The sequence below is a fragment of the Ptychodera flava genome, chromosome 7 (assembly GCF_041260155.1).
Source record: "Ptychodera flava strain L36383 chromosome 7, AS_Pfla_20210202, whole genome shotgun sequence".
NCBI classification, from domain to species: domain Eukaryota; kingdom Metazoa; phylum Hemichordata; class Enteropneusta; family Ptychoderidae; genus Ptychodera; species Ptychodera flava.
In genome coordinates, this window is record NC_091934.1 from 37,109,694 (window position 1) to 37,128,883 (window position 19,190).

Genomic DNA, 19,190 nt, shown 5'->3' on the forward strand with positions numbered 1-19,190 from the left:
GTCGTAAAAAGTAAATACAATTCTCACAATATCATTATATCTAATAATAACAAATTACATAGACATTTTCTATAGAGTTCGTGAATTTCTTTCTCACAGCATGTGCCAAGTACGGGACATTATTAGCACGACGCTCCAACCAACTGAGCTGACCGGCAATTGATTTAATCCATGTTCTCCCTAAAACTGAACCCCTCTCTCCAGCCAGGGCACCTTTTTTTGGAGCGATGGTCAGTCATCATACTCTTCCAAGCCTGCTAAGTGAGAGTTAAAGCAAAGTACGGCTACGTTCTGCTCGTCAAAGAAAATTTACATGTAATTCTAACTTTTGATGATTTTTCTATTATTTTTATATGTGAATTGAAAGTTCTTGTTCTGCTCCTCAACAGTAACAGTCGTCAACAATAACAATGCAGTCGTCCGTACATGTACAGGTTAAGCTATGCAGCATGCTGTGATCTCAACATGCTTTAGGAGTAGCAGAAGACAAAGGAAGAAATAAATCTACTGGTGTCATGCAAATACTGCCTAATTTAAGTAAAAAAATAAATGGGTCTTATAATTGATATAATAATTCGATATTATTCCGTAATATTTTTCTTCGTTCGATTCTTCTTCGTTCGATGAAATATGAGTGATATTACCACCGTGTCATCAAGAGTTGAAGACGAGTGGTGACGCCATTATTACGTCACGAGTATTTTCCTAGCTGAACGAAGAAAAATATAGTGAATAGTACACTTAACACATGCATAAACCAAAAATTGTACCGATTCCGTTTTAAACTTTCAAACTACTTCTGGAATAGTATCAATACGCTGTAAGCAAGTTGTCAATCATTTCTAATATTGCTTATTTCGTGAATGGAACAAACGCCATACTCAAATCACTCGTACATTCTGCGAAGTTATTTTATTTATTTTTATTATTGTTTTATTGTTATTTATTTATTTATTTATTATACTCAGACAAAAAACGATGTTTTTAGAGAACAAAAGGCTAAAAGTCGACTAAATCTAAACGTCGTGAACGCTGTGAAACGCCGTGTCTGACTGTTTGTGACACAAAGAAATCAAGATAAACAAATAAAAACAAAAACAAACCCAAAAATCACCAAAAAACAAATCAACTAAACCCAAAAGACAAAATAACAAGCAAACTACGACAAAAATAAACAACTAACCAATCAAACAAACACACAAGTAATAAATAATAAGTAAATAACAAATAAACAAACTCAAACAAATAACCAAATAAATAAATAGTTTAATTAATTAATTAATACAAGGAAAACACTAAATTGAAATGAATTGAAATAATTGACCGTACAACACATGCAACATATTCAAAATACGACATCAGTGTCACTGCCCCACTGTACTCCTACATAGAATTTGACTTCATGGCCGCCATACCATGACACAGTCGCAAATAAAATGACCGTCTCATCGCTGATGAGTAAAAATCCATACAAGTTTCAAAGACCATGAGTTGGGCTCACATATCCAGTTTTTGTTTATTCGTTGGCAGTTTGTTTGTTTTGTTTTTTCGTCATTATTTAATAATTTATCTGTTTGTTTGGTTGATTTTTGTTTTGTTTGTTTTTGTTTGTTTGTTCATCCTGGCTTCGCTGTGATTACAATACTGGTGAAGACCCTGACCCAAGCGCGATCGAGACTCCACTGCGTATATTCACATGCAGTTACATGTATGCTCAGGGAACAACCGTATACGGTATAAGCTTAAGGGCAATAAGAACAGTTTCGAGTTCGTAGTTTCTGAAAATTATTTACGTAATCCCTTACAATGTACAAGCGTTGCACTTTTGCGTTTTCGTCGTTCGGATTAATGTTGTTTATGTCGTAGTCTATGAACATGATTTCCTACACGACTTTTTGAGGCTCAGCGTGCGGCCCGGACGCAGCACTTGACCCACCCTACCCCACCCCCTTGTATTTGCCGCAGTGGAAACTGCATGTCCACGCATGAAAGTATTCTGTGCGTCTAAGGTTCACGCCGCGGTGGGGCCTATACGGATACAAACCCCAATATTGACGAAAAAACTATTACAGTGAATCGAAATTCGATGCATTTTGTCAAATTCTAAAAATAATGACAGATTTATACGCATTTTTCACATCAGACAAATTTTGATCACGGGAGAATTACCGGTCGTCATTTACATTGGTTTACATTGACGACCATGAAGATCAACGCGCCAAAATAATGACTTAGACGCAGGTTGTCCTGACGTAAAACAACCAAAGTGTAAATCCCAGTATTTTCTTTTCAGAGACGACAAACATGACTTGTGCATGTGATCACGATCACTGTAATACATAAATCAACGTTGTGCTTCTTGGTCCCCTATTCATACGCAGGCGTCACATGTTATTTGCTTAATAAAAAAAACAAGCGATAGAGTTATATGTCACATTGTTGGTCAACACCCCCAATACCGGTATATCTTATAGCTTTGTCAACACCAGTGACTTTTCTGACGTCATCACCCGCTTTATTTCTGATTATGTACCCGAAATCGAGTACTGTGGCCAAAATGTTTCTACATCTACAAATTCACCTGCATCGCTCGAATTACATAATCATGGCAGAATGTACCTCCTCCAGGCCCATAACGGACTCGAGCAACCTTTGCACGACATATTGTACGAGGCGAAGCCGAATATATTGTGGAGTGCAAAGTTTGCATTCGTCCATTATGTCCCTTGAGGGGTTCATCATTCTGATCATTGCTTAAGTGTTCATATTATTGCTGTTAGTTCTATTTGTAACCGAGCTTTTCTCTAATTTTATTGGCATTGCTTAGCCAACGAGATCAGGAAAGAGTACCACAAATATTAGGCATTCGTATTCACATTTTGCGGGACATGACGGAATACCTCATTAATATTAAAGCTAACCTAAGGAGTCGTACAGACATTTTGACAAGAGGGCTATTAAAATTTAACCGTATATTTGAAGGCCACATAGACATGCACACCTGTCGGAAAATGTTGTGTGGTTAGACGCAACCCTGCACATTATTCAGAAAACTGAAGACTTTGCCAATGTGCTGGTAGGTTTTGTTTTTTTTGGGGAGTACTCCCACGATCTACGACCGTTCAATCGCAGAGAACCTGGCTGTAGCGTCGTTATCGAGCTAGAAATCGCTTACAACGGCGTCTGACGAAATCCAAAATGGCCACAGGCGGATTGTGCATCACGTCCGAGGAGAAAAACTATAACAAGATCTGTCACCTGCTCATCGGTATTGGAACGAACCAAATCAGAAGTGTATTTGATAGATGTTGTAAAATGCTATCCAATTCAACTGCGGGGTTACTACAAACGAACGAACAACGTCTGCAAACTTTGCGAACGTCGCGTTCACAAAAGGGTGGCCCTCCGAAGATAATAAATGATACACAGTGGCGACTAATGTACCCGACACCGCCTGCCGCTGCTAATTCCGAACAATTTGATATAACACTGCTTATGATACTGTTGAGGAATATCTGTGGCCTGAAGAGTCCAAACGATCATGTGTGGACACGACCACCTTATTCGTCAGATGTCAGCGTTGAGGCAGACCTCGTGAGAATGAGGGAGTTTCGCAACAAACTCCAACACATGCCAGGTACAACGATTAAAGACAGTGAGTTTGAACGATTGTGGTTTGACATCAGCGTTGTCCTCGTACGCCTCGGTGCCAAGCAAAATGACATTGATGAATTGAAATTAGTAAGTATGGATCCGTCAGAGACAGAGAGACATCAACAGACATTGAAGCAATGGAAGGAGTTGGACGATGAACTGAAAGACCGGCTAGACCGAATAGACGAAAAGCAAGACAAGGCTCTAGAGAATGATGAGGACTTTCGCCTCATACTGCAAAAGCTAATGCAGAGTGGAATGTCTCTTGCAAGTGACGCAGATAGTGCGCATCAGAAGCGAGGTGAGTAACATTTCATTGTCCATGGCAAAGTAACATCAACTATGAAAACAAAGTGCAACTATTCGAGGTGAATAACCATCAATTAAAATAGTAGGTGGCCCATTTTTGTTGTCAGTGTGTACCGTGAGTGATTTGAAAAGTTCACATAAATATTCATGACCTTTAAAATATATGAGCGAAATTCCTCTATCACATGAAAGTAAATAAGTTGAAGAATTATAATATTACCATGCCCTGTCCGTCGCATTTTAATTGGTCCAGCTGAATCATGTGACCAACAAAAATACACAGTAATGGTTTGTTTACATGCCCATTAAAATGAATAATAATATTAATAACCTACAGTATCGTAAACATAGTAACGTAAATTGTGGTTTGTAAAAAGATGATAATCAAATATAAAAGAAAATGGAGACATAAAAATACACTTTTCCCCAAAAGTATCCAGTTTTGCAAACGTTTTCACATTTCGCATGACAGTGCGTCGCGTTTACTATTTTTACAATGAGCGCTCATACAGCGCAGCACGTCACTGTTCAGTGTGTAATACAAATTCTTGGGCCCAGTTGTCTTTTGCGTGGGAAAAATTTCGTAAATTTTGACGATTTCCTTGGATTCGTTGATAATATATGGGGATAACAGACTCCCCGTGACCATTAATGTTTATTTAGGGGCGTGGGCGAGAGAAAACAAACGGGCTCGGAAAGTGTTGCCCGTTAGTTTTTGATTTCCTCTCGCCCTTGCACATAAATAAATTTACCTAAATGGTCAGGGCGTACGTGTCGCCATTTATATAATAATAGTTAATGCAACTTGCTCTACAGGCCTCGAGCCTATATACTGGAATTTTTCATACATTACAGAAAAAGAAATAGTTACAGAACACAGTGACCTTGACAGTGTAAATGAATTAGAGGGAATTTCTTTGGAAAGGGAATAAGAACCAGTTATGTCAGGACGTCGCCCTTTATTTCTATATTATGAGGTTTTGACTGCACGTTTTTCATTGCATGAAACTTAGGTCAAATGTTTACCTCACAGCGACAGATTAATTTTGCAGAACACTAAACAAATCAATGTTTGTGATCAAAGTCCATGAAAAGCAAATATGTCATAAATAAGTGACAATTTAACTTTACAAATTTTTAAAAGGGAAGATACGGGCAGATGATAACTTTATCAGTGATCACAGTATTTTTGTAGGGACAAACAAATTTAATTTTACATGGAATTTCAAACTGTGCAGGGTAAATGTGTCCTACATCAAAATACGGCTATTGTGCAAACAGATGGGTTTTCGGCTTTCAGAAACAGAATAGCTAGAACAATGTCATCATGTTGGACAGGTGGATGTGTCAAAAGGTGAACGAGTATGCGTGTTGGTTAATATGTATAAACTTTGAAAAAGAAATCTGATTCGCAAAATTCAGACAAATTGCTGTGCAAAAAAAATCGAACAAAAAAGCTGCATTACAGCCAGATTTGACTGTCAAAATATTGCATGCAAAACACAAAGATGTTATGTCATTCACCAATTATGAAATTAACTTTTTGAATGTGAAACGACAAGGTTGCTGCCTATTTTTGAACTCCCTACCTCCCCTTTGTACTGCAGTGAATTATACAAAGATTTAGGTAGTACGCGCCTCGAAATGAAAGACTTAAACTTTTGCTCAATCTTTCCTGAATGAAACTACCATTCTCTTACCAAATCAACAATAAAAATTGGGGTCACCGAGCAAATTTAGAACTAGCGAAAGAAATTACCTAACGTTTCGCGATATCTGAAATTTAAAATCGCCACCATTCCTGTGTTAACTCTATGCGGGAAAAATTAAATTTTTGATTTTCGAAAACTAAGATGATGAAAGTTTTTTTTTCTCCAAGAGCTTTAAATGAGCCCCAACGTGATAGATCAGATAACAATTGTAAATATTTGAGGGTCCGACTATCTGTCCCCGCGGCGCGTACTACCTTGTTAACGTGTGCACAGACCCCTACACTCATTTTGTGGTATTTTACAGATGATCAGTGCCTGGACGCTGCTAACAAATGTGGAGAAGAGTTACGCCAATACTACAAGGAGTACTTGTCAAATATCACACAGTTGCCTTGGTGGGACGGGGCAGACAAGGTAAAGCTTGATCAAGTATATGTAGATCTGGGATTGGAAACAAAGAAGGAAGGTATCAGCATACAGAACCAGAACCTGTTCTCAAGCAGAGAAGACTGTGAGAATCCGAAGAGAATACTAATAGAAGCCGACGCAGGGCATGGCAAGTCTACATTGTGTAAGAAATTAGCTTTAGACTGGGCTCAAAAGAAAATCTTTGATCAATTTAAGCTTGTATTTTTTCTGGCGTTGAGGCATCTTCAGGGCAGACAAATTTCCCTCAAAGATGCTTTCTTTGAGTCACTGTTACCTGAAGATAGCCCCATCAACAGAGAGGATTTGTGGGACTTCATCAAGAGCCATCAATCAGAGGTACTGTTCATTTTGGATGGCCTTGATGAAGTACACAGGGATCATCTACCTGTTGATGTACAGACGATGCTGCTTGGTATGATTCTTAGGAATTGTAAAATGATCTTTACATCACGAATTATCAGAGAAAAGGTGCCTGAAGATCAGTATGATACACTGCTGTTGATCAGGCCATTTAAAGTAAAGTCCCTGGAGGAATTTGTGAGGTTACAATTCCAGTCTATAGGACAAACACTATATGCGGACAGCTTTTTGCATCAGTTCAATCAGATTCGGCCAAGTTCTGTTGATTTACTGTTTTTGATGCAAACACCTCTAAATGCTCTCCTTGTGTGTAAAAATTGGTTAAAAATGGAAAATTAAAAATGGAAAATTGCCACATGAAAAGAATAAACTGTATGAAGAAATTCTCGATTGCTTTGTAAAATTATACATGAAAAAAATAGGTAAAAGTGGAGATGTCGATTTTGAAAATGAAATACAGCAGCAGTTACTTACTCTCGGTAAGCTTTCATGCAACTATTTGAATAAATCGATTAACTTGCATGAATTTAGCAAGGAAGTCAGTAAACTTCAAAATATTCTTGGACTTGGACTTCTCACGAAATTTCAGATGTATCGTAGAGTATCATCGACTCCAGTGTATGTTTTTTATCATGCAACATTTCAGGAGTTTTTAGCTGCAAGATATATTGTCAGCCGGTATGCCACTGACAAGATTGAATTTAAGAAACACTTGGAACAAATTTGCAAATCTAGACAGACAGGCGGTCTGCACCATTTGCAAACATATTTTTTGTTTGTTGTGAACTTAATGAAGGACAGGGTCGAGGATTTGTTTTGTGTAATGCGCGAAATTAAATTTGAGCTGGGTTTTGAAGATATTTTGCTGATTTTAGAAGGTAGCGACTGTACTTCCCAGATAATATCAGCATGTGCAAAGGAAATACCGGACCACATATCATTAGTTTACACACATATGTCGTCAACATCGACAGAATTAGCTCAAGCTTATGTCGTGTTTTATCACATTCTAGTTGTAGACTGAGAACCGCACAACTATGTGCTGATGTATCCTTGACATATGACAGTATAAAATGACGCATATTCATGTCAGTAATATACCCCTATACAAAGAAATTCTCCGTACCCTAACAATTCTATATGCAAAGCAAGGCAAAATTGAATAGTTATATACATGTATGTCACTGCAGATGGTTATCAACAGCATACTGTATCATCCGGCAAACACCATCAATGGTTTGCTGGATATGACAGTCTGATACAACAATTCAAACTGATTATCAACCACTTCAAAGATTATAAGTTTAGGACTTTCTATGTCGGGATCAAGGGAAAGAATACAGATGACAGTGGAAAATTCATGCTATCATTTCTTGATCAAAGTCAATCATTGGGAGTTGATGATTTACTTGTAAGTAAATATTTAATCTGTGTTCGTGATATACGAAGTTTTATGATATTAACTAAGATTATTGAGTCCCTTAAAGAGGTTGGAGTTGTGAATCCATGTCATGTCAAGCTAATGATGTATGACTGTTCAAATATGGAAGAAATTTGTGAATATTTAAATTCAGACGAAAGAGCTCAGTGGGAATTTGAAGAATTCACATTTGTATCGCCCAATAATATATATGTGACTGTACGTGTCCAAGAAGTACTTATCGACTTTGATTGGGTCAATTTGAATATGAAATCCCTACAATGCCTTAATGAAAGGATAAGCAAGAGATACCATAAATTTAAATATATATATGATGTTGAGCATTCAATGCTTGAGATACTTAAATCAAAGAGCGATATTAGTTTAGATTTTCTTCATGTACATTTTTACCTTATTCATTTTAAGTCTGTCGCAAGAATGTTTGTCAAAGAATGCAAACTAGATAACTCTCACTTTGTAATCACTGCAGAAGATGCAGAACAATGGAGAAAGCTGTGGAATGAGCTATCTCGCAAAGAAACCTTGGTCAAAATAGATTTGACACAGTCTTCCTGTAAATCAGAATCGTCTGTAGAAAAGGCGAGAATTCCACACACGTCATGTGAAGGAATATTTCTTAGCTCTGTTTGCAATAAACCCAATACTACCAATGTCTATACCAGAACACAACACAGCATTGGTAATCCTATGATCCTTGGCATAACAGATGCTGTTAAAGAGAGACAAACACCTCTGGACTTGACTTTGTCCAAATGCGTTTTAAGTGACGGTGATGTTCAGGCATTAAGTAACGCTGGTTTGGTTCGCAGTGACACAAGTGATAAGTTTAACGGCTGCACCGTTAGTTCAAAATCAGCAGCAATATTTAAAGGTAACGGCTGCCTGCCAGACTCTTTCAAGGTAGAGAACACATAGAGTTGATGTGTAGAGCTTTTCCAATCGTTTGGACAGTGAAAGCAGAAGTGCAAAAGTCTGGCTGTAAAGCTTAAGTTGTACTTAGTCATGTCAAATCACGTAAGGATCCGTAAGTAATACGTATGTTAATGAACTTCCCCCTTTAGATAGTGTCATCTTCATGTCATGTCTGATGAAACATTGTGCATAATAATATTAAGTGTTTATTCAGTCTTTTCGGTCCATCTGCCAAGTGAGTTTATATTGTACATTTAAAGGCTTTGTTTGTTTTTGCATTGATGTTATTATATTAACAGAGTAGAGTAACTTTTATCACATTTTAATTCAGATTCGTTTGTATGGCAGTAGTCTGGTATATCTGAAAGAAAAAAATAGCTGTAACATCAGACATTTTTCTGTTTTCAGTCCGTGTAAATTGAATACTTTTTTGGCGGATTCACTTAAGCATGTTGTAACACCAAGAATCTGATTTGGTAGTGTGTAGTTAAATGTATAGCCAGATACATTACCATTTACAATTGAATGTCTGTGTCTGTACATCCAGGGATACTGTTTTGAAGACTAATTTTATATCATATTTCAAAGCCCAGAGATAATAGAGTTCTTTGTGTGATCAAGATTTTATTGCTATGGTATTTTCCATTGAATGTATTATAACTATCAGTTGTGTAGGTTTATTTCTATTTGAATGCCTGATATTGTAGTTAATTTCAACTTTTTTCTCTAGTAATGTACATGGATAGCGAAACTTGGTATTTGCATGATAATTACTTCAAAATAATGAATCCGTTGTAAACTGATGTTGTTATTAAACTTGTCAGTGACTGCTTGAATGGATTTCAGATTTGTACTTCAACTAAAAATATGTGACCTTTCTTGTAGATGTATACCATCTTATTTTGTTTTATACTGTAGCTATATACCAGATATTTTCAATATAGTTACTCCTGGAAATTTACCGACAGAACATTGCTCACCCACCAGATAATGCTAGATTTAAGGACAGAGTTGGTTTAAGTGTCTGGTTGGTACAGTTTGGCAGTGACTGTCCTAGAACCATTTAAAATTCCTATGTACTGTGCACCGTCTTATTTTCTGTATTGATGTACATTTTTCTTTCCTTTGGGTCACCATGTAAATTTTTAATAACTTTTAAATACAAAAGGCAAGTAGTAGAAGAAAACACTTTAACTTTGCCTCTTCAAACACAAGAAACGATAAGACTTGCGAAAGGACATAGTCATTTGTTTCAGTGTGAGAACCAATAAGATTTTATAATTCTGGCATCAAACATGCCTATACTATAAAGAGTCGACTATATTCTAGAAATGTTTGTATAAAGTATTTCATTTTTGCTCACATGGAATTGATGTAATTAATCGTTTTATTCGATACAAATTCCATTGATATGTTTTGTCCATATACACGGCATATTGTAGTTCAAGAAATTCAACTACATTTTCTGGATATATGTAAGTGAATGGGATGCTGTTTTTAATACTGGTTACATTTTTCTTGATTCCTGTACAGATATGATGATGCTTACAACTTTCCTCATTCTACTTCGGAATTGCATTCATTTGTCAACTTTAAATTTGTAGACTTAAAGTTTGTTGAAATAAATTTATGTGTGATCAGTATCACTGTTTATATTGTTATGAAATAACATCTTATCGTCCTAGCTCTATTTATCACATAGATGGCAAAATTTAATGATCCAATGTCAAAAACCAAGTAGGATTAGATGTATCACAAACAGTAGCTTCCCCCTCTACTGTCTTGTGGATGCATCCAAGTCCGTAAAGTGTAAACTGACAATGCCAAACTTTTACAGGTATCTAGATTTGCTTGTGAAAGATTCTCTTGTTTGGATAAATTACGTCATTAAGCATCAAATTGATCAGCTTTCAACATACTGGTATATATAGTCATGCGTCAGCTCCAAGACAAAGTTCATACACATCCACGTACACTGTTAACTGTTGACCACAAAATTATACACTGTCCACTTTGGACTGAAGTTTAAACGTGGAGCTCATCAGTGAAATTGGTGGTCACTCAATGAAAATAACCATCACCGCTGAAGAGTTATTGGAAAGCCCTTGCTGACTGTATTTCCCCGATCGTTCCACTTTTGGTGCATTCATCTCCACTTCCTGCAGGTTGAGAATAAATGATTTGCAGCCATGCACTTCAAAAACCCAAAACGGGTAATTTTAGCAAATGGCAAAATATCGACTTCGAAGAATACAGACATATCAGTCAACCCGCCCTCTGTGGCAATTTGTAAGAAGGGTCTTTGTTTTCATGACCTGCGATCATACATTGGCGGATGTATCGAAGCTCGTAAATACAGGTATCACAACATCTTTTTATCTAAGAACGACAGAGACATTTTCTATGAAGAGCTCATGAATTTCTTTCTTACAGCATATGCCAAGTACGGGACATTATTAGCACAACAGTCCAACCAACTGAGCTCATCTAATCGCAGCCAACCATATTTGCATCTGATTGAGAAATCTGTGTTTAGTATTGTGTACATTTAGAATTTCTGCTCACTGTCTGAAAATAGAAACAGGTCATTAGAATTCCACGAATAGATAGATTTTGTGACCTATGCACCTTGAAGGATGTTGGAGATGAATTCCATTTCTTGCTAGTTTGTCCTACGTACTCCGATTTGAAAGCTCGATATATACCTTTTCTATTACTACAACCCTCCTGTCTTGTTCAAGTTTAAAACACTTCTTTCATCAGAGAAAGTAGACATTCTCCTGAAACATAGTAGATACATATTTTATGCGACAAATCGTAGAAACGAATTTTGTCCGGATCAGAATTCCCTTGTCAACAAATAATGCAGTCTGTACATATGCAGGCTGAGTTTGCAAGCTGAAGACTGTATCTCAACATGCTTTTGGGAGTGGCTGAAGATATTATCGTTGGTATTAAAAACGAAATAGTGAAAAATCATCAAAAGTTAGAGTTACTTGCCCATTAATTGAAATTCAAACAAACATTCAACAATACCGTAGTGAGTGGCCTTTAGTCAATGTAATTTCCTATTTACATGATGTCAAAACATTAATTTTCGACCTTACATAATGGAAAATTATGCCTATGGGAAAGCGCAGAAAATGATAAAATTTCAAATATACCCTTTTTCTCACTGAAATCATGATTAAGAAGAATGATTAAGTGGTGTCTCTGCGTTTATGAAAAGAGCCGAGGTGCCGAACTCTTGTTATATTGTCCTTAACATTTGTTTCAAACCCAGGTTGCATCGATTCGTGTGAAACAGTTCATGAACCATAACATGCACCAAATAATTACATCAAAAGGTATTTGTCCACTTTTAACAATCTCTCATGACATTCAATCTTTATGTAACAGTGTATGTTCAGCCTTGCATGGCGACAATTGAACCTGTTGAACCTGGTTTTTGGTACATACCTTCAAATGTTACTTTTAACTGAATGTATAATCTTCTCTTGCTGCTTGGTTGATAAATATTTCAGCATGTTTCAAGAAGTCAAACAAGATAACTACTTTTCATATCGAACAAAATTCCTGCCAAAAGCTCAAAAAGAGCGACTTTGTCCCCTCGGAGTTGACTGCGCTTCGGGGACACACTTTTTTGATATTAATTTTTGACAATCCTTTCCTGGCCTGTTTCTTGTTCGGACTCACTTCACCGTCTTGCTTTCGTCAAAATACAGCATTTTTTTCTTCTAGCACATGGCTTTGCATAGTGACCTTTGGTTGTTATCCTAATTATGGAAGACAATGATGAACGTTTTCAGAGAAGAAAGTCTGAGCAAGAGTTAAGGTTTTGAGATGTGTATTGCATATTTTCGATATCCAGGGGTTGAGATCGTTTACAAATGGTTAAATGATAAGGAGGTGTTGATATTTTGTCTCTTAAGGAAACTGAAGTGTTGAGTATAAATGTTCAGACAGAGAAGTTTGCTAAGGACACATGTTTTAATGGTTATGCAGTAAATAACCTATCTTATGAAGGGTGCCCTTCTTGATTCATCGCCATGTCGAAATGGATTTGCCTTGCCTTACAATGCTTGTTAAACTAATTGTGCCATTACGCGTACAGTATATGATATATTTTCCCACATTTTTGAGATTTAGAAATAGTTCAGTTTCGGTGATCGGTAAGTAAATTTGGTTGACGGGTAAATACATCAATAAACAATGACAAACGTAAATTAAATCATCAGCTGTACGTTTAATAATATTTGCATTATTTTTTGAGTTTGAAAAGAGTCACATTTTTTCTTCCCCTTGGGCGACGTCAAACGTTCAATGTGATTGTCTGACAAAACTCATCGTTCCTATCGCCTGGTAATGGTGTTCTCCAAAACAAACAAACAAACAAAAACATAAATGCACATTTTCTATCTAAAACTCTATCAATTTTGATTTTTGTTGAAAGGAGGTTGCGACTGCGTCAACGCTTGGCATTTTGACCATGTTGATATTTTAACGCAATCTGCTTAGGTTTTAGAGGACTACACATGGTTTGTGCAGGGCAGCTAGCTTATTCTGAGATTTGTTGACAGCGGTTTTATGCGTACGTAAGTATTTCTCGAAAGATATTTTGACCTAATTTGAAATTGATCAAGAGGGGGAAATATTAGTCGTTCGCAACCTCCCCCTTACGATTTAAAAAAATTCCCCGCCGGTTCACGAATTTTCCTCTATGTTAGAAAACTCCCAACTGGCCCTCTCCCAACCACTCAAGCCGACACCCCTTCCAAAGTCGCTTGTGGTTCGCTACTTGGCGATAGGCGCTGTGGTTTACTTTAGAAAAGAAGGTGCATACCAAAGCGCCTATCGCCAAATATAGAACCACAACGGACTATAAATCCTACCTTATGGTATTTTCAGAGTTGCCCGCTGGGAAGAAGAAATAAGTTTCCCCGCCTGCGCCTCAGCTGTTAATGATAACGAATTTCCCGTTCGCGGATACGAGCAAAATGGTCCACAAATAACGGATCATCTATTTGACACAATTAACTTTGCTGGCTTGCTGGCTTACCTCACTTGTGTGCGATCCGCCTCGATCTTTCCTGTGCAAACTTCATGAAAACGAGACAGCTACAGTGCAGTGTATAGTAAGATTTGCCTGTATGGCGAGTTTTGTACGATTTTTTTTTCAGGATTATGTAAAGTTTTATATGCACAATGTAATAATACAGATTAGTTGATTTCAGAGTTAAAAATGTAAATAAGATTGGGATATTAATCTTAAAAAGCATGAGACACTTTTTTGATTCAGAGAAGTCTTCTATTTTTCATAATCTAAAAATATTTGAAATACAAAGTATGCATGCGCCTCGAAAGTGAAAGACTTTAACTTCTGCTCAAACTTTCTTCTGTGAAACTCTCAACCATTCTCTTACGATATCAACAATAAAAATCGGGAGTTGGCGTGCCAATTTTCGAACCAGAGAAACAAATTACTCAACATTTTGCGATATTTGAAATTCAAAATGGCCGCCATACCTGTATTAACTCTATGGGAAAAAATTAAAGTTTGGATTTTCGAAAAACTAAGACGATGAACATTTTTCTTTCTCCGAGAGCTTTAATATAAGCCCCACAAGCAGTAGCCTAGATCAGGAAAGAATTGTAGCAATTTTAGAGTCCAAATATCTGACCTTGAGGCGCGTTCTACCTTATTGAGGAGATGAGAAATATGATCTGAACTTACATATTTTAAAACTTATCAAAAGTTCCTTTGACATAATTTTGGAGAATAAGAAATTATTGTTAAATAATATAATATTTTACATATACTGTTACAAATTTAAAAACAACGAAATAAGCTTCAAAAGTTACTGTTTACGAACCCCAACCTTCACTGTAATTGTCCGTGTTCCAATATCATGATAATTTTCTCAACTTATGCATCTTATTATAGCTTGGACTTTTGTACATGCACGTGCACTGAATGCCTATATGCCGCACGACGCGACGGTATGTTTTGCAGGTTTGACCAATACCCTCGAGTTTTTCCACAGGCGACCCAAGTATTACTGAGTTTTTCACACTGTTTTCTCTATCATTTTCTCTTCTTTCTTCATGCTCTGAATGATCGGAATAAATAAAATAAATGGTTTATATAACCTAACCTAACCTAACCTAACCTGTGACTCTTTATTTATTTTACACTCCATTACAAGGACGTATATCTCTCATACACACATGCTGTAATTAATTAGTCAACACAACTAATTATGCTAATCCGTGGACTTATCAGAGGTTGGTCAACATCGGAAAGATAGTGATGTTTTTAGTAACCATTCCTATCTTTCGCGATGTTGACCAACCTGTAAAATCCCTGATAAGTCCACGGATTAGCATAATTAGTTGTGTTGACTAATTAATTACAGCATGTGTGTATGGGAGATATACGTCCTTGTAATGGAGTGTAAAATAAATAAAGAGTCACAGGTTAGGTTAGGTTAGGTTAGGTTATATAAACCATTTATTTTATTTATTCCGATCATTCAGAGCATGAAGAAAGAAGAGAAAATGATAGAGAAAACAGTGTGAAAAACTCAGTAATACTTGGGTCGCCTCGAGTTTTTCTCGAGGGTCTATGGTTTGACCTTGAACAGGGTCGTGACCTGTGGATTGCCCCAAGCATAATTAATCATGCATGTATCGGATAAGTTATATGAGGACAGAACATGCAGAAGGGGCGCTGTTTCATTCATATTTGCATGCTTGCTTGAATTGCGTAATCACCAGCTGTGTCTGTTTCACCGGCTGGTGCCTGCCTGGGTGTAAGGTTTATTCAGTCCTAAGTGTATACTGCACCTGAGCGGGTTCGACGCGGAGCAGAAACTGCTGTTATGGCATCCGATTCTAACAGGTTTGGTGACTAAGCTTACAGGCGCTTCGATCGTCGTTTCGCGAAGCGACGATCAAATGTACGTTTGTCGATGCCATTTTGACCTCACATTTTCGCTGCGATCCTCTCGGTCCACAGTCACTTAGGCAGGTCGCTTGTGCCATTTGTGGTGGACTGTTGGGCTCAGTCCACCGCACACGTATACCGGTAGGTCAGCCCTACGAATATGGCGAGTGTCCGGCTTTGGCACAGTTAACGCCGCCTCGCGCGGCGTAGCCAAAGCCGGACACTCTTGCAACGAGCGACTGTGCACCACGGTCGCATCATATTCACCTTTATTGCCGTTGTTGCGACTGTAGACAAGTATATTTGACTTATGTTGCTGTTGACTTGTGGGTCTATACACAAGTCAAGAAGCAAAATAGGTGGATGACATATCAGGCACATGTGCAAATGAAGTGTCCGTGTCTCTTTGATAATACGCATGTTCAAGCAAGGTGGAAATAAGTCCCTCCACAGCGTATGGTCTATGTGTATTTAGTGCTTGACCTCTGGCTTTCAAAATCTACCTCCATTGTTTGACACAGTGTTGCTTGTGGTTTTAAGGTTTTATATATATATATATATATATATATATATATATATATATATATATATATATATATATATATATATATATATATATATATATATATATATATATATATATATATATATCATACCAGTATATTGGCACATATGCAGCGATCTGATTGGTTGAATCATGAAAAGAACTGTGGCATATTCACGATTTACCATGGTTGGCAAACACGCCATCGTTGTAAACCACGCGCCTCTTTACGGCAACAGCTTAGATATGCGTATGTTAAATGTTTCTCATGTTTATGTATATATATATATATATATATATATATATATATATAAATAAATATATACAAAATGTATACAATGTGCCCTCCGGTTATCACCATAATGGCTTTATGGCAACCTCTGAACTTGGGCACAGAGAGTACATATATATATATATATATATATATATATATATATGTATATATATGTATACATATATAGATATGCATATGTTGAATGTTTCTCATGTTTATATATATATATATACACATGCTAGCATATAATCATTCCTACATCTCTGATACAAATAACATTGAAATGCTTTTGGTCTATTTCAAGTTATAAGCTGGTTGAGCTGAATGAAGCCAGATCATTTATAGAAAGATGTATGGTGTCACTTGGTACCAAACCAGTGCATGCAGCAACATTGGCAGAAGCTTTGGTGACAGCAGATCACAGGGGACACTTCAGTCACGGAATGAACAGACTTGGTAAGATATTTATTCTTGATATGAAATTATGAAAGAGAATGGTTGAAAGTTCCATTCAAGAAAGTTTCAGCAAAAGTGTAAGTCTCTCAGTGTTGTCAGGCTGTACTATTGTGAGATCACTGACATCCATTTATTGCTTATGAGCATCTTAGTCAATGCCATGGATTAAAAGTTCTCTTCCTACCTCCATGGCACATGCACTTTAAATTTAGTGAGGCGGTTCCTCAGGCCATTTGATCCAAGCATTCCTAGCGGGAGTTATTAATTATGTGCATATGTTATTTATAGATTGACTCAAAATGATGGGGTCCAGTCTTTTGGTAGCCACAATAGTTGAGTCAGTAAAGGATCCAATCTCATCCATGAACATAGGGGTCACTTTCACCTGTCACATTATCTATAATAAATACAGACTTGTATTCAACAGAATGGACCATCTCCATAGGACATTTTATTTCAGGCCGCTTGCTTTTTTGAAGGCAGAGAAGATGATATCTTATGACCTTTGAACTCCCACCCAATCACCTGAGTATTTCTTTACGAGATGTGAACAGTTGATGAATAAGCTGGCATAAAGTATGTGCTGTCACCCCATTCAATGTGTTTCTAATTTTTTATGTGTATGTAAATTCTGATAAAGAAAGAGGACAGTGTCATGGACGCTATCTTTCTGTTGGCACTTTTCAGATATGTATACTGATTGCTTACAAAAAGGGACAACAGTGAGTGATAAGGAACCAGTCATAGTGAAAGAAACCGTGGCAACAGGGTATGTGGATGGGAACAACATACTGGGGCCAGTGGTGGGAAAGTTTTGTATGCAACTGGCAATTGAGAAGGCAAAGGAAGCTGGTATAGGATGGGTTGTGGCCAATGGTGAGTTTTGAAAAGCACTGGTTTTTTGTCACGTGTAACAAAAAAAGGATTTTGAGGTGAATGTGTTCCCATCAATTTTTTTTAACATTTTTTGCCTTTTGGTTTTTTGAAAGAAATTAGAATCGTAAAATCTGATTGGCTGAAACTTTTGATAAATGGAAAAAAGTTTCTCCACAGAAAAAGAATTTGTAGTATTTTTGAATGGTTGCTTTTTCTATTTCCTGCAGAGGTCCTTCAAGGTTGTCATCGCAACTGATTTTCTCTGTTGAAATATTCAATTTTTTGTTAAAAAGCTGTCAGTATGATTCATTAAAGGTGTATGTCAAAATTTTAATATTTTTGCTGTGTGATCTGGCCATGCATCTATCTTGTTAGAGCAAATTGCACATTCAATAAATGTTTGAGGCATTTTGCAAGAATTCAGGATCTCCCACGTGTTGTGTAACTTAGGTAGCAACCACTACAGCATCGCTGGCTGGTACAGTACCATGGCGCTGGAAAATGGATTTCTTGGAATGTCATTTACAAATGCATCACCTAGTGTTGTCCCAACCAGGGGTAAAAAGGTAATTGTTCAACAGTTTGCAGTAATATTTGTGCTAATAATGAAGACAAAGTGGCCAGCCTTGCTGAAAGTTCACTGCCAACATAAGAAGCTAAATTTTGGGGGTGAAAGGTCATAAGGTCAGAGGTAATGGGCTCACATAAAACATAAATGTAACATAATGACCCAAACATTCAGAATTTGTTACTCAGTCATTTTAATAGTCATCAGACTATTCGTACCATTTGTTTCTTTAAAACATGTAAATTAGAAATTGTCTTTAATTTTTAAAAAAATTGATTCAATTTTTTCAAACTCAAAATAATATCTTTAGCAGCAGGCACCAACCCCCTACCCCATCCCTATTGTAAATGTACAATCTAATCTGAGAACTTACTTTTGGTTTCCTTGGATGAATGTGACTTGATATAGGACTATTAAAGAGCCATTAGATATAACTTTTGATGAGTTATTCACTACTTTTGTTTTTTGTCATGTTTTACTCCTCAAAGCATGTTCAACACCAATCATTTAGCTTGTCAACACAGCCTCATTATGTGTAAAGTGCACTGTTATTGTCTAAATCAGAATTGATCTATTCTGGACTAGAATTTACTTTGCAACAATAACATTGTAGAATACAGCTGTACAGGCTGAGTTGACAAACTCAACACTGTGTATCTACACACTTTGGGGAGTCAACATCAAAATTAGAGCTACTGACCCTTTAAAG

The 19,190-nt window shown here is 36.9% G+C and overlaps 2 protein-coding genes across 2 annotated transcripts; both read left to right on the plus strand.

The window, feature by feature from the left end:
- The first annotated feature begins 2,959 nt into the window (after positions 1-2,959).
- Positions 2,960-10,463, plus strand: LOC139137449 (NACHT, LRR and PYD domains-containing protein 1 homolog). Its single transcript, XM_070705556.1, has 2 exons — positions 2,960-3,955; positions 5,980-10,463. Exons 1-2 carry the CDS (start codon positions 3,199-3,201, stop codon positions 6,801-6,803), a joined length of 1,581 nt encoding a protein of 526 aa, XP_070561657.1. The 5' UTR covers positions 2,960-3,198; the 3' UTR covers positions 6,804-10,463.
- Positions 10,464-15,591: 5,128 nt separating this feature from the next.
- LOC139137451 (ureidoglycolate dehydrogenase (NAD(+))-like) lies at positions 15,592-18,627 on the plus strand. The gene is made up of 4 exons (XM_070705559.1): positions 15,592-15,718; positions 16,886-17,037; positions 17,725-17,913; positions 18,364-18,627. The coding sequence occupies exons 1-4, from the start codon at positions 15,699-15,701 to the stop codon at positions 18,594-18,596; spliced, it is 594 nt and encodes a 197-aa protein (XP_070561660.1). The 5' UTR covers positions 15,592-15,698; the 3' UTR covers positions 18,597-18,627.
- The last annotated feature ends 563 nt before the right edge of the window (positions 18,628-19,190 follow it).

Excerpts from the sequence above, each read along its gene's own strand:
- LOC139137451 (XM_070705559.1), top strand. The coding sequence starts at position 15,699 with ATGGCATCCGATTCTAACAG. Across the intron at positions 15,719-16,885 it reads ATGGCATCCGATTCTAACAG|TTATAAGCTGGTTGAGCTGA; the intron begins GTTTGGTGACTA and ends GTCTATTTCAAG. Across the intron at positions 17,914-18,363 it reads AGGATGGGTTGTGGCCAATG|GTAGCAACCACTACAGCATC; the intron begins GTGAGTTTTGAA and ends TGTGTAACTTAG.
- LOC139137449 (XM_070705556.1), top strand. The coding sequence starts at position 3,199 with ATGGCCACAGGCGGATTGTGCATCACGTCCGAGGAGAAAAACTATAAC. Across the intron at positions 3,956-5,979 it reads TAGTGCGCATCAGAAGCGAG|ATGATCAGTGCCTGGACGCT; the intron begins GTGAGTAACATT and ends GGTATTTTACAG.